We start from the raw sequence: 12,823 nt of genomic DNA, 5'->3' as shown, positions 1-12,823 counted from the left end.
AATATCCCTTTATGGCATATTGGTGCAGCTGAAGGCAAAAAAAAATAAAAAAATAGAAGGGCTGTGTTTAGGTGCTGGAAAAATTAAAAACTTTTGAGATTAAAGTAATAGATTTTTGAAGAAAAAAAACTTGGTTAGAAACAAAATGGCCAACACCTGCCAAAACTGAAGGCAAAGATATATTTGAAAATATACATATTTTGAAAAAACATAACATGTCAAAACAGAGAAAAACCTGGAAAATCATATTTTCCATGGAGTTTCAGTTTTTGAAGGATGAAAATTAATTTGAAAAGAAATGTGTTGTAGTAAAATAATGTTAGAACATGAAACAGAAATCATAACATACCTAAATCTCGCATTGCAGTATAATTCATGCATGTAACTCGCTAGGAAGGAACAGTAAACATTCAGATTGAATGGACTCACAGGAACTGCTGAAACTCTCATTACATGGACTAGATAGTTACAGATGTTATCATTAAAGCCTATAACCTGAATATTACAGATTTGAGGCAGAGTCCCTGCTTACACATCAACAGGACTCCTCATCTTTAAGCTTCAATGGATTAAGTGAATCATGTGAGAAACCCTTTAAAAAAAAAAAAATTAAATAAAGGAAGACAAAGTGTTTGCAAGAGTAGAAATACTGAATTTATTCATCACAAATACAGCCAACAATTAGACAAATAAAACTTTACTGTGAAATTTTATGGTAAAAAATCAGGGATTTATTAAGCATTTTATTAAATGTTTTATCAGCGAGTCTTTTATTACAAAGCATAATAAAACAGATTCTGGCGAAATTAATGTGTAGTAGAAAAATGGCACCAAAAACACCACAAAGCATAATTAGCAACATTAGCCAACAGGACGTTGTTCTGAGGTGTCACCTTCTGATGATCCAGTTCAGAATTCTTTCTGAAGATCTGAAGGAGAAAAAAAGGAAGAAAAGCAAAATGATTAAAAGTTGCTGTAAATTTTCTGTTTAATCTATTAAAAAAAAAAAAAAAAAAAAAAAGAAAGAAACCTACCACTGTTTCTGAGACGCTCTCCTTTCCATGAACGAGCCATTCCATCCAGAAACTGGTCAAAGTATTTTATGTACTTCGCCAGGCTGGTTCTTTTGTAATCTGAGACGAAATGTAGTAAAAGTAGCATTAGCTGAAACACTCAGATAAATCAAAGATATGTTTAAATATTTACACTATATGAATATAGTAACAATAAAGTTACTATATAAAGTTCCAATTTTGGGGGGGAACTTTATACTCCAATGCACCAGTCATTCATTCAGGTGTACATAGATTTTGAAAAGTTGTGACTGAATGCAGTTTCTAGTGAAATTAGTCACAAGTTTGCTTTTTAATTGCTTTGGTTGCTAGAAGATTATGCAGTCATGTATAGTTAACATGGGAGACACCGACTTGTCTGCACTTACACTCAACTATTTGCAGTGAAATTGTGAAAAATGCGATGTAAACCAGACATGGAGAATGATCACCTTCAGAGTAAAAGTTCCACCATTTGAGATATGTTGTGTTACAGCAGTTAGGCACAACTTTTAATTTAAAGGCAAAATGTACATAAATAGTATTAACTTTGCTACCCAAAATGTACATTTTTATCCAGATGACAACATTTCATATGCCACTAGCTCTTCCCTTGATCTGGTCCTTCAACATCTTTTGGCTGTTTTTGATGCATTTCATAATTCTGCAACAGCAAGCAATTATGCAAACAATAGGTGATCTTATAGCAACCACAACAATCATAAGATTTTGGATGAAGCACGCCCTTTGCAAACAATCTCGCCTAGCAACCGCCAGCAACCTTCAGCAACCATGTGCCACTTTGCAGGGGAATTGAAAGTTTTTGGATCGCTTACTAGTGACTAGGCCTGTACGTCTTAGCCAATTATGTGTAACGAGCATTTTTTAGAGTGCCGATGATTATTTTACATCACATGATCTTTACACTCAGAAAAAACCATCATGCCATTAAGAAGACCCTAGCCCCCAAAACACCTTATGTCAGCCCATTTAAAGGCCTGAAGATTTCAGTTTTATGTGCTGTCCAGGTGTATTTTAGGTAAAAGTTTCAGGTAGATCTTTGCATTTTTCTTTCCCCCAGCACCTCTGCTCTTGCGCTTCTCTATTGCATCTTTCTCGTCTGCCTTCTCCTTCGCATCCTCCAATTTCTCTTTCTCTTCACCTGGCCTGGGCCGATCCAACTCCTCACAGATCAGACTACAACAAGATAAAACAAAAGTCTTCATGAGGATCACTCACATGCTGCAGACAACAGAGCACCAAACATTAAATTGTTACCTGATCGTGGGCACAGAAAAGGGATCAAATTTGTCTAATTCACTGACATCTATGGGAACAGAAATGCGGCCTGGACAGAGAGAGAGAGAGGACACAGTTTTATACACTCATACTTAAGTCAGATTAAATCAACCTGGTGACAAAGAAAAAAGATCCAAGGTCCTCTGAGTTTGGAGGTATATCAATAAAAAGCCTTTAATATTACACAGCTGACATTTCAGGAATAAAAACCTTGATATGAATGACAGAATATCATTTAACAGAATGAAGAAGCCAATATTTTATATAAATCCAGTGTAAGCTTTTATTATTTATGTTATTATTTTCATTCATTTAAAAACAGAATTTTATATTTACTTGGGTTATCTTTGTCTAATATCAAAATGTATCTGATTATCTGAAACATTTAAGTCTGACAAATATGCAAAAATATAGGAAACAAGCAAGTAACTGTATTTTTGTCTTCTTGTTTACAATCATGTACATGTACAGTATGACTCTTGACTCCAAGGAGCACCTTTGCCCAAAAAGTGTGATACAATATTACTAGCATGTACTCTTAGCAAAGGCCCAGACATTTCCAGTACAAGCCTCTTTAAAGTATGCTCACCTGTTTTGGGGTGTACACTGAAAGGACTCTTCAGCAGATGGTTCACACCTTTGCTGACGTTGGCGTCGAGCCGTGGGTAACAATACTGCAGCATGATTTCGTTTTCAAAGTACTGGCCCTTCTTTGCAGTGCTCTTCAAGGAGACAGATTGTAAGACCATAAGCCCTTCTGTTCTAATGTGTAAAACAATGTAAAAACTGTGAGCGAAGTTACCAACCTGTTTCCTTAAAGCCTCTTCCTTAATCAGTTTCCAACGTTTCTCAGGCTTCTTCTCCTTTTCGAACTCCTGCTGTAGGTAGCTTCTGGCATGTAATATATAAAGTCAAGTCACTTTCAACAAGATCTTTGAACTCTTTGCCAACAAATGTCTATAGGTCCAATCAATTACTTTATGCGGCAAATATGCGGTAAACTAAGAAAAGGATATCCTCAGGAACGAGTGCCAGCACTTTTTCTACAGACTCCTTGCTTCCCATCAGGTCCTGGTCATGTAGTGCATATCGGCTAAAGTATTCCTTTACCACTTCCAGAGACTTGCTGTGAAAAAGAATCACAATTTTAAAAAGCACAGAGTGCACTGTACCCAAGTGTGTGTAACCAGTGATCCCTGTATGCAGGCATGGTGATCACTGTGCTCACAACTGCACCCAAGCACAGAAATCCAGGACAGCTGTCTCAGTGAAAGTAATTAGCAAATTCACAAGGCAAACAAGAACACAGTGTGTCACTGCTTACAAAAATGGTCCTAATTAAAAATGATGCCCAGAGATTGTGTTGATGAAAGAGAGACAAAGCAAGAGAAATACTGAAAAATAAATGGGTACAATCTTACTGGAACACAGACACAGACTATAAAAGACAAACACCAAAATGTATCAAACAGTTACCTGATAAAAGGGTGAATTGGTTCAGTCAGCACTACTTTCTTTATGGTTTCATCACCACCCTACAAAACATCACATTTTTAAAATCAAACATTGCAGGCCATTTGAGGAAGATACATTTCACTAATATGCTGCTCATGAAACAAGACAAGACAACAGTCTGATTAACAATCAAATCAGAGTCTTAAGACTGTGCAGATGTAAGGAAAACAGTCACATCTTTTAACTCAATAAGTACCATATTACAGAGTTCATCCACATTTCTCAGGGTCAAATTCAAGCACTTTTTAAGCACTTTCAAGGTCCACTTTCAAGCTTTTCCAGCACATTACCCATAAAAAGAATGCATGTTTCACTTAGCATTTAGGGTACAAACTCAAAAAACGCATTTCTCTTAAAAATTAAGATTTACAAATGTGAACAAATCAACTTGTTAGAGATATTCTCCACTTGAAAAGAAAAAAAACATCAATCCCATAAAACAAGAAAACTGCGCCAAACACCACAATAATACACAGCAAGGCCAAATTAATAAGTCTTCTCATCAGATATTGACTCTTCTTTAGTATGTGGCACAAAAAAATAGGAGACAGATGTTTGTTTGTTTTTAACTAGTTAATCACCCACGCCCCCAAAAATGGGGGCAAAAGGAAGATTACCTTTAATCTGTTATAACACGAGGTCAGAAATATAAGTGCCGACAAGAGTAGTGTCCACAGAAACCTCTGAATCTCAACTAAAATCTCATATAAACCATTTCTACAAACACCAAACATTTTAGAGCAGTTACGTCACCATGAATCTGGACAGGTAATATCCATATTTTGATTTATGATTTTCTAGAGTTAAATGTGAACCAAAGCATATTTTCAAAGGTGTTACATGCTATAAAATACTTTTAAAAATTAGGCGAGGGATATAAAAAAAATCAAATTTTTCTATGTTTGAGTCACAGCGACGTTGACATAGTAACATCTGCAGTAATATTTACACGTCTGATGACATCTCACAAGTGTTACCTTTATTTTTGATACCAAGACTATTTACACAGACTCTGTAACAGCAGAGAAATACTCCATTTATTTTGGTCATTTCATTTTCGAGCAGAAAGCTCAGAAAACCCCTGAGGGCCTAACAGGTTAAAGTTAATTCCCAACAAAACCAACTTTAAGTTGTTTAACTACATTGTCTATATTACTGTAAAAGTCATAAATGATCACCTTTAAATTGTTTGTGCTAATAACACCATTTACAATAAGACAGGCATGGAGCACTGACTGGGAGAGGCTTTGAACAGATGACATAGTTCGATTCAACATATAAGACTTTAAGAATGCACAAGCATCTACCTAAAATCTATTTATTTAGTCTATCATCTGTGATATTATTAGGTACAATTATAATGAGCCCCACTGAGCTTGAAGCCATTTATAATTTATAACAATAATCAGATTTTGAATGAAAGCGAGGGAACTTGGGTAGCACAAAAAAGAGGCTATTCTTTGTGCCCATGTAGATCAGTCCCTCTTATTACCATTATTTCTTTAAGCCTTAAGTTGGCTAGTTAAGTATCGGACTAATGTTTAAAGCTTTTACTTGAGTGAAGTAACTTACATTACTGCTACTGCTAAGTAATGTTAGCCAAATTCACAGCATATTCTATAAATCACCATGTCATAACTAACTGCTATAATAGCGCTGCCGTACTAGCACGATCGGATATCGTCGTGTTGGTGTTGTTCACAGATCATCATACTAAATGTTGTTCCAGGCTCAACATTGCAAATGACCAATCAGAATGTTGTGACGTCATACTTTTGCGACTTCGGGAAAAACCGCCGTAAAACAAAAAACTGTACTTAAGCTGCGAGAAACCGCCTCTGTCCGCCGATCAACGGACCCTGACCCTAACCCTTTAATAAACGGTAAGCAAAACTGATATTGTCCTTGCAACATTGGAATTTCATAAATGCACGAATGGCTTGGCGCGCAAAAGAATAACGTCACAACAGTGTGATCGGTCACTTGCAATGTTGAACCTGGAACAACATTTTCATGATGATCTGGGAACAACACCAACACGACAATATCAGCTCATCCGCCGTGCACCCATCACATTCAGTGCATTTCAATCATTTCTCCAGCAAGTTTGATAGCTAGCAAAATAATAATAGTTTTAAAAATTTGCACGTGTTATGTACACATTCTCAAAAATGATTTACTAGGACTCACCTATCATGTGACTCGAGAGCGCAAAGTCTACCATTGTCATTTCCATCAAACACTCATTAAAACGGCAATCTCCAGGCATGTTAGCGCACGCACCCCCGAGGGGCGGGTCACACATTGAAACAGACTGACATGCAGAGGTGCTACGCAGCTCAGTCGGAGAAATTTTGCTTTTAGAATTTGCGACTCATTTTCTTTCTCTATCTGATAAGAAAACTATTCAGTCAGATAGTTATTTGTGGTGAATGAAATACAGTTTCAAGCACTTTTAAGCACCACATCTGAAATTCAAGCACTTTTCAAACCTTGAAAAGACAATATTAAAATTCAAGCATTTTCGAGGATTTCAAGTACCCGTACGAACCCTGGTATTAGTCTCTTTTTAATAATGCTCTTTTTATTTTGTTTTAAGAGTCTTAATATTTGTACTTCATGTCTGTCTATCACATGCTGTTCTAGCTGTTGTGTGGTCTGTTCTATGAATCCACATGAAGCACATTGTAATGTAGGTGCGACACTTTGTTTAATTATAATAATCATAGTTCACCTTATTATAGTAGTCTTATTTGGTCTGGCAGGAAAAGTAGCTTTTGGTGGTTTATGAGCAATGCATCAATTGACTGACTTTTCTCTAACTGCGTTACATTCAAATTATGTTTTAGCAATCCCAACCTGTCCACTGTGGTTATATCCAATAACATCTGTTAATTAGTTTCTAAAAAAAGAAACAAAAAACTTGAATTGATTAGGTTTGGAAGTAGAAAGTACTTACAAAGGACTTCTATTAAAAGTTGAAGTACTCGTACCTTGACCAGGCTGAGGTATTCTGTCACAGCAGAGCGTGCTGCTACAGACAGTTTCCGGGCAGCTTCATCACACACCCAACAATGTACTCCTCTTCTGCCAGAATAAACCCACAGACGGTGCTGGAAACCAAAGTCATCTGGAAGTAACACAAAAACCAGCACATGCTTGATGAGAATTTCAACAAAAATCCACACAAGCTGTCACCTGGCACTGAATCTGTGATGACCAAACCTTGAAGAGCTCTATCCAGGATACGGATGGCGATGGTCATTAAGGTCCAGCACTTGGAGCAGATGTCAGCAGCACTAAAATGACAGTTTTAAAGTGTTATGTGGGCGATGAAACGGTCAGGATATTCTGCGACAGGAAATAAATACATAATTCACCTACCTGCAGCAGCTTCGGACGTCATCATAATCTGTCATATCGATATCAAACACAAGCTCCTTCTCCAGAGCCTGGAAGGTCCCCGACTTCACAGTGTTGTGTTGACTTGGCTGTGGGCAACAAAGGGAGACAAACATACTCCATACATATGTCTGCTGTGATGCACAAACTCTGTAAGGTGTGGAAAATTACCCTGTGGCTGTACACTGCTCCCACGTCGATCTTGTAGGGGTTCATCTTCTGCATTTCTTTCTCCAGCTCATTCTGCATGCTGAACGACTGGTAGCGTACATAGATGTCATCTTTCAGGGTAAACGAGAACTCGCGATTTTGAAAGTAGTTTTTCTGCACTGAGATTGTACAAGAAAAACAAAAACAAATAACACAACAAGACACACACACATTAGTCCTGTATTTGGGCATTTTTAACTCTTTGTCTAACTCTTAATAGTTTTACATGTCAGCATCACAGAGCAGTGGATCCTGGCTAAATTGTGAACTGCACTTTTACGGTTTCATTTATAAGCAAATGTTACAGAATCAGAATCAGAATACTTTATTAATCCCGAAGGAAATTAGGGTACAGTACTGCATCCATCCAAGTCAGTAGATGTAATACAAAATAAATGTCTGTGAATGAGAGGGAGACAGGTGTAACAGTGAAGCTGCAAGGAGGAGCGGTAGTAAAGGTGGATATATTTATACATCTGCAGTTACAATAATGGCTAGTGCACAACAGAGGTCAAGAAGAGAGTGCCGGCATGGAAGTGACAGAAGGATAGCAGCAAGAGTGAAAGGGAAGGTCTGCTAAATGGTAGTGAGATCTGTTGTATGAATTGGAGACAGGGGCACTGTCAAAAAGTAAGGAGGTTGATCCAGAGGTGGCAGAGATGAAGATTCTCAGGTTTTTATTGAGAGTGACCAGGAGACAAAGAGAGCCGAGATGGACGTATGCACAGAAGGGACAGTGAATGTACTGGGAAAAGGATTTTGAATATGGAGGTGACAAGCAGGAGGAAAAGAGGAAGACCACTGTGCAGCTTCGTAGATGTACTGAAGGAGGACATGCAGAGGGCTGGTGTGACAGAGGAGGATGTCAGGGACAGGGTATTATGGAGGAAGAGGATCCACTCTGGTGTTAAATGGCATAAAAATCAATAAAAGTGATGAATGCTCACATTTTTCTGCAGATCAGCCGTGTGTCTAATGCAATGTTTATGCTGGATAAATGATAACTTGCTGAAAACGTGAATTATTTTAAAACACTTCGAACAAAACAAACATTTGTTTCATAACTGGCTAGAGGCTTATTTTAAACACGAGTATCTGACCAGAATTTCAGCATCCCTGTTAAATAACAGCATTACTATAGATTCATAGGGATACATAAATACAAAATCATTTTACTTTTTACTGATGAATGTAGAGGCGTTAATATCAAGCTAGAATGGTTGAATAGGATGACTTACTTAAGTTGGAAGAAAGTCAAATCCAGAATAATTCTACCATTTTAGTGCCTAACAAAACACGTAACTTCCTACATAACACAACACAGATCAACGTCCACAGTTATTTAGCCGCATTTATGCTAGGTTTCCATGCCTGTGTACTCACCTCCTCCGTAGCTCAGCCAGCGGTAATACTGGGAGAATGGGAAAAGCCGCCGGTAGTACAGCGGTAAAAGGTCCGGCAGAGAAGCCGGATCATAGTCTGATGATGGCATAATATGGTAGCAAAAATTAGCTTTGGATGTAAAGATACGGTAAAATATTGTCAAGACGCTAGCTACACTGTGACAGCTCACTGTGTTGTTTTACACCGAGGGTAGCGCGGGAAAACTCTCAAGCAACGGACAAAACCAATGACACAAGGTTGGGACAGTGACATCACCACAACCCGGAAGTTGAAAGGCAAAAAATATATTTTCCGTCACCCGTTTCCCTTTTAGGCCATAAAAAATCAACGAGGACAAAATCATCCAGGGTAATCAGAATTTTTTAAACTATTGCTGCATCGAAACGTTTCTATAACACTGACAATGGCTTTCCTTCTTTCTTTCTTATGGTTTTACTTAACCTTGTAATATTAGTCCTAGAAGCTTACAAAAGGCGGACGTGACGCCAATGAAGAGAGGTTCATGGGACATGTAGTCGTTTGGCAGCAATAACTACAAAATACAATATGACAAAATAAAAAAGCTGTGGTAAACATTATAAATTAATTATTTAAAAAATAAAGTAGCTCAATGAGTAAACATGAAAACAAAAAACAAAGAGCACAGAATATAATACAATAAAGTGGTTTTTGGTAAAGTAGCTCCATAAATTACTATATTATTGTAAATCCATCCAACCATTGCTCTCACTTCATCCCTCCTCCAGTTTTGCTTTTTGCTTTTGTCCTTGATACTACCAGTAGCATGAGATGGTACCTGCAGCCCATTCAAGTCACACATGTGACACGCTCTTCCAGGTTAGAACATGCAGACACGCTGCAAGGTTTGCTGTGTGGCATAGCATCAGGCCCTTACATCCTTCAGTGGATGTTGGGAGACCCAGCATTGATACAAATGTCCCTTTCATTTGCACCAACACAGCTGAAATGGTTTCATGATGGTTTATGCTTCTGGGCCTGGGGGCCTGAGCAAAGGAAACAAAAAGACTGGAGTCTGAGATGCGACATGATGGGGCATAGGACAAAACAAACAACTAATTAGAAACTGAAAGCAAACAAACGAAAATGGGGGAGGGGGGGATTGAATTGATTTAATACTATCAATTCAATTTTTCCTAAGCTGCACTTTGTGCTGTACATCCCTAGAGGGCAGTACAGTCTCATGACAATAATTTGAACTTTCCCACATTAATCCACATTTCAGGAAATTTGTTTTCTTTTAGTAGTTTTCATCATCCTGGCAGATCAGTTGTACTAAAACACTCAGTTATTCTGTTTCTTGCATCTTTAGTATGAGCAGTAAACACTCAGGAAAGAACAGAGGACACTTCCACAGTTTTCAGTGAAGCATGGATGAAATGGTGCCAAATACGGGATCCAAATGAGCTAAACAAGGACAAACAGCAGCTTAATTCAGCTCTTTTTCGTGTTAATTGATTGATTCATGCCATTTTTACTCTTCAGTCAAATCCACCCTTTGCTTGACATTTGAAAAGGCCACATGTGCTTTCAAGACAAAAAGTGTCAGGCATGGAGCCTCTTTCTGTCCTGCCCATCAGTCTGGCTTGCTGCACTATTAGTGTTTCAGCTTTCACTGTGGTGCATCAAACACCTCCTGACTGAAGTGGTGCTGCTCACAGTGAAGGTTGAGAGGTGTGCAGCCACAAGAGCCCTTGTCAGCTGTTGTACTTCTAATGTGAAACAACACTCTCTATTTGCAGTGTTGTACTTTAAATATGTCTGGCTCTGTAATATTGTTCATTCCATCTCATCCCCAGACTTGAATCTCTGTACATCTGACACTCTGTTTTTATTTCAGACCAAACAACAAACCTTCAAAATCATCCTTCCCCACTGAAGACATAATAGTAACTTGTAACTTCTAATATACAGGAAATATTTCAAGGGAAAACATCTTCATATGCACTACATTTAATCTCCCTCTCCACTTTCACACACACATGTAAATGCTGAGCGAGCCAACTACAGAAACGTGTAATACCTACACTCTAGATTGATAGTAATGAACCAGCTTCAGTGAAATGTGCCACACCCAAGAGCAACTGATAGACAAGTAATGCCAATACATTTCCTTTTATGACTGCACTTTATGCTAATATACCACTCATACCCTGATTTGCATAATGCAAGAGCTCTCAACCTCATCTTACTTGAATTATGCAAATTTTTTTTCACTGCAAGGCGTATTGGATGCGATGCATTTTCCCCCCCTTTTGAATCAATTTCTAGAAATCATTTGAATCAGATTTGGGATTAATGCCTTCTGTTGCTTTTATCCACAATTCTACCGTATATTAGAGTAGCAAATTAATGCACATTTACATTCAGGAGTTTGCAATATCGAGCATTTCTGTGAGTTGTTCTATTTAAGCTCTCCAGTGGCTCATCATATGCGAAGACACATACTGTAACACATAGCAACCAGACACAATGCTAAATGTCAGTGGGGCAAGTTAGATAAGGCAAAACACGGAGTGAAGATACAACTTTCAGCTGTTGAATGTAGGTCAGACTGCTGTCAGGTGTCCACGGAGCCCACTGGCCAGCACCAAAGGTCATTGTGTTTGCTGTACATGAGGAGTCGTAGTTTTGCGATGATTTAAAAGTCACTGTGTCTTTAGATGGCCAAAGTGTGTCACTGTCACCTTTCATCAGGAAAACCTGGTGAAACAGGCTAGTAGAAACCCTAAAACCAGTCTGCAGTGACGCAAAAATGCATGTCCAAAGACACCTTACCACAGGAGGTATGAGAGCTAATTGTTTTCATTTTTGGATTCCACTGCTTGCTTGTCTTGATTTTAATCGTGGTCTGTTTGTATCTGCATACATATGTTTACGTATGTTTACATATACCGTGTGTTAATATGAGAATGGCTTCTACCGACTCGATTAAGGCAGGAGGCTTGAGACAGACTAAAATGACTGGTAACAGGTGAAACCTGATGCCTTTTATAGACTGCTAAGCCAAACGTGATTTGATGATTTTATCATAAAAAGACAAGACATATTGGAATGGTCATTGATCAATGGTCATGACAACTGGCAAATTAATTACCACGAAACTGACCTCATGGCCCATTGCCAATCAGTGGTGCTAGTGTCAGTCATTATGCAAATGTACTATTTATAAAGACGGAAGAAGTCGCTTGGATGAGTGACGAAACATTTCTCCCACTGAAAAGACTTCATCCAAAATCTTTTTTGGGGGGGGGGATTTCCTTACCTGGATGATTGGACATAGACTCATATTGGAAATGTAATAATTGATTAATTTAGCAAACAGAGGACTCAGTAGGATGGGAAAGAACCATTCACACCTACAATAGCCTGGCGCATCTCCTTCCACATGCTGGTCAACAGCTTGGCTACACACTGCTGTGGGATGGCATCTCAGTCTTCAACCAGCATTTGTTGTAAGTCAGCCAATGTGATTGTGTTGGTCAGAGAATAAGATGCTGGCTTCTGTTTGTTAAATGAATCAATCAATGAATCAATTGTTAAATTGCCAATGTCCTGTTTCTTCAGACATTAATCAACTAATCCAATAAATGACACCAAAATTCAATTCAATTCAATTCAATTCAATTCAATTCAATTCAAGTCAATTCAGTTCAATTCAATTCAATTCAATTCAATACATCTAGTGTTAAACCCCAAAGGCAGTTACCTCAAGCCGCTTTTTATTGTAAGGTAAAGACCCTAATAATACAGAGAAACTCCAACAATCAGACGTCTCCCGGTGAGCAAGCACTTGGTGACAATGAGAAGGAAAAACCTTTGGCAGAACCAGGCTAAGTGAGTTAAAGCAAAATAAGATGTCTTGCAATGACAGAGAAGATTTGGCAAGTTTTTCATGGGCACAACCCACATGCTCAACTCAA

At 38.2% G+C, this 12,823-nt stretch overlaps 1 protein-coding gene across 1 annotated transcript; it reads right to left on the bottom strand.

Moving 5' to 3' along the window:
* Positions 1 to 909: 909 nt before the first annotated feature.
* On the bottom strand, positions 910 to 8,970 carry prim1 (DNA primase subunit 1). Its single transcript, XM_085344875.1, has 13 exons — positions 8,862 to 8,970; positions 7,440 to 7,597; positions 7,251 to 7,357; positions 7,092 to 7,165; positions 6,860 to 6,996; positions 3,828 to 3,886; positions 3,368 to 3,477; positions 3,158 to 3,249; positions 2,941 to 3,073; positions 2,331 to 2,400; positions 2,137 to 2,249; positions 1,035 to 1,133; positions 910 to 929 (listed from the first exon to the last, which is right to left on the bottom strand). The coding sequence occupies exons 1-13, from the start codon at positions 8,968 to 8,970 to the stop codon at positions 910 to 912; spliced, it is 1,281 nt and encodes a 426-aa protein (XP_085201001.1).
* Between the last annotated feature and the right edge of the window lie 3,853 nt (positions 8,971 to 12,823).

This window comes from Diplotaxodon limnothrissa, linkage group LG20 (assembly GCF_057381915.1).
Source record: "Diplotaxodon limnothrissa isolate DT_005_m linkage group LG20, D_limnothrissa_male_GT1.1, whole genome shotgun sequence".
In the NCBI taxonomy this organism is placed as follows: domain Eukaryota; kingdom Metazoa; phylum Chordata; class Actinopteri; order Cichliformes; family Cichlidae; genus Diplotaxodon; species Diplotaxodon limnothrissa.
The sequence above is the reverse complement of the archived record's forward strand: the minus strand, read 5'-3'. Positions and strand labels throughout refer to the sequence as shown.

What these genes read in the sequence shown, in the direction of transcription:
- prim1 (XM_085344875.1), bottom strand. Translation starts at nt 8,970, where the DNA reads ATGCCATCATCAGACTATGATCCGGCTTCTCTGCCGGACCTTTTACCG. An exon ending in CCTGGATAGAGCTCTTCAAG is followed by an intron (nt 6,997 to 7,091) that starts GTTTGGTCATCA and finishes TGTTACTTCCAG; the next exon opens with ATGACTTTGGTTTCCAGCAC. An exon ending in CAGTGTACACCCCAAAACAG is followed by an intron (nt 2,401 to 2,940) that starts GTGAGCATACTT and finishes CTCTCTGTCCAG; the next exon opens with GCCGCATTTCTGTTCCCATA.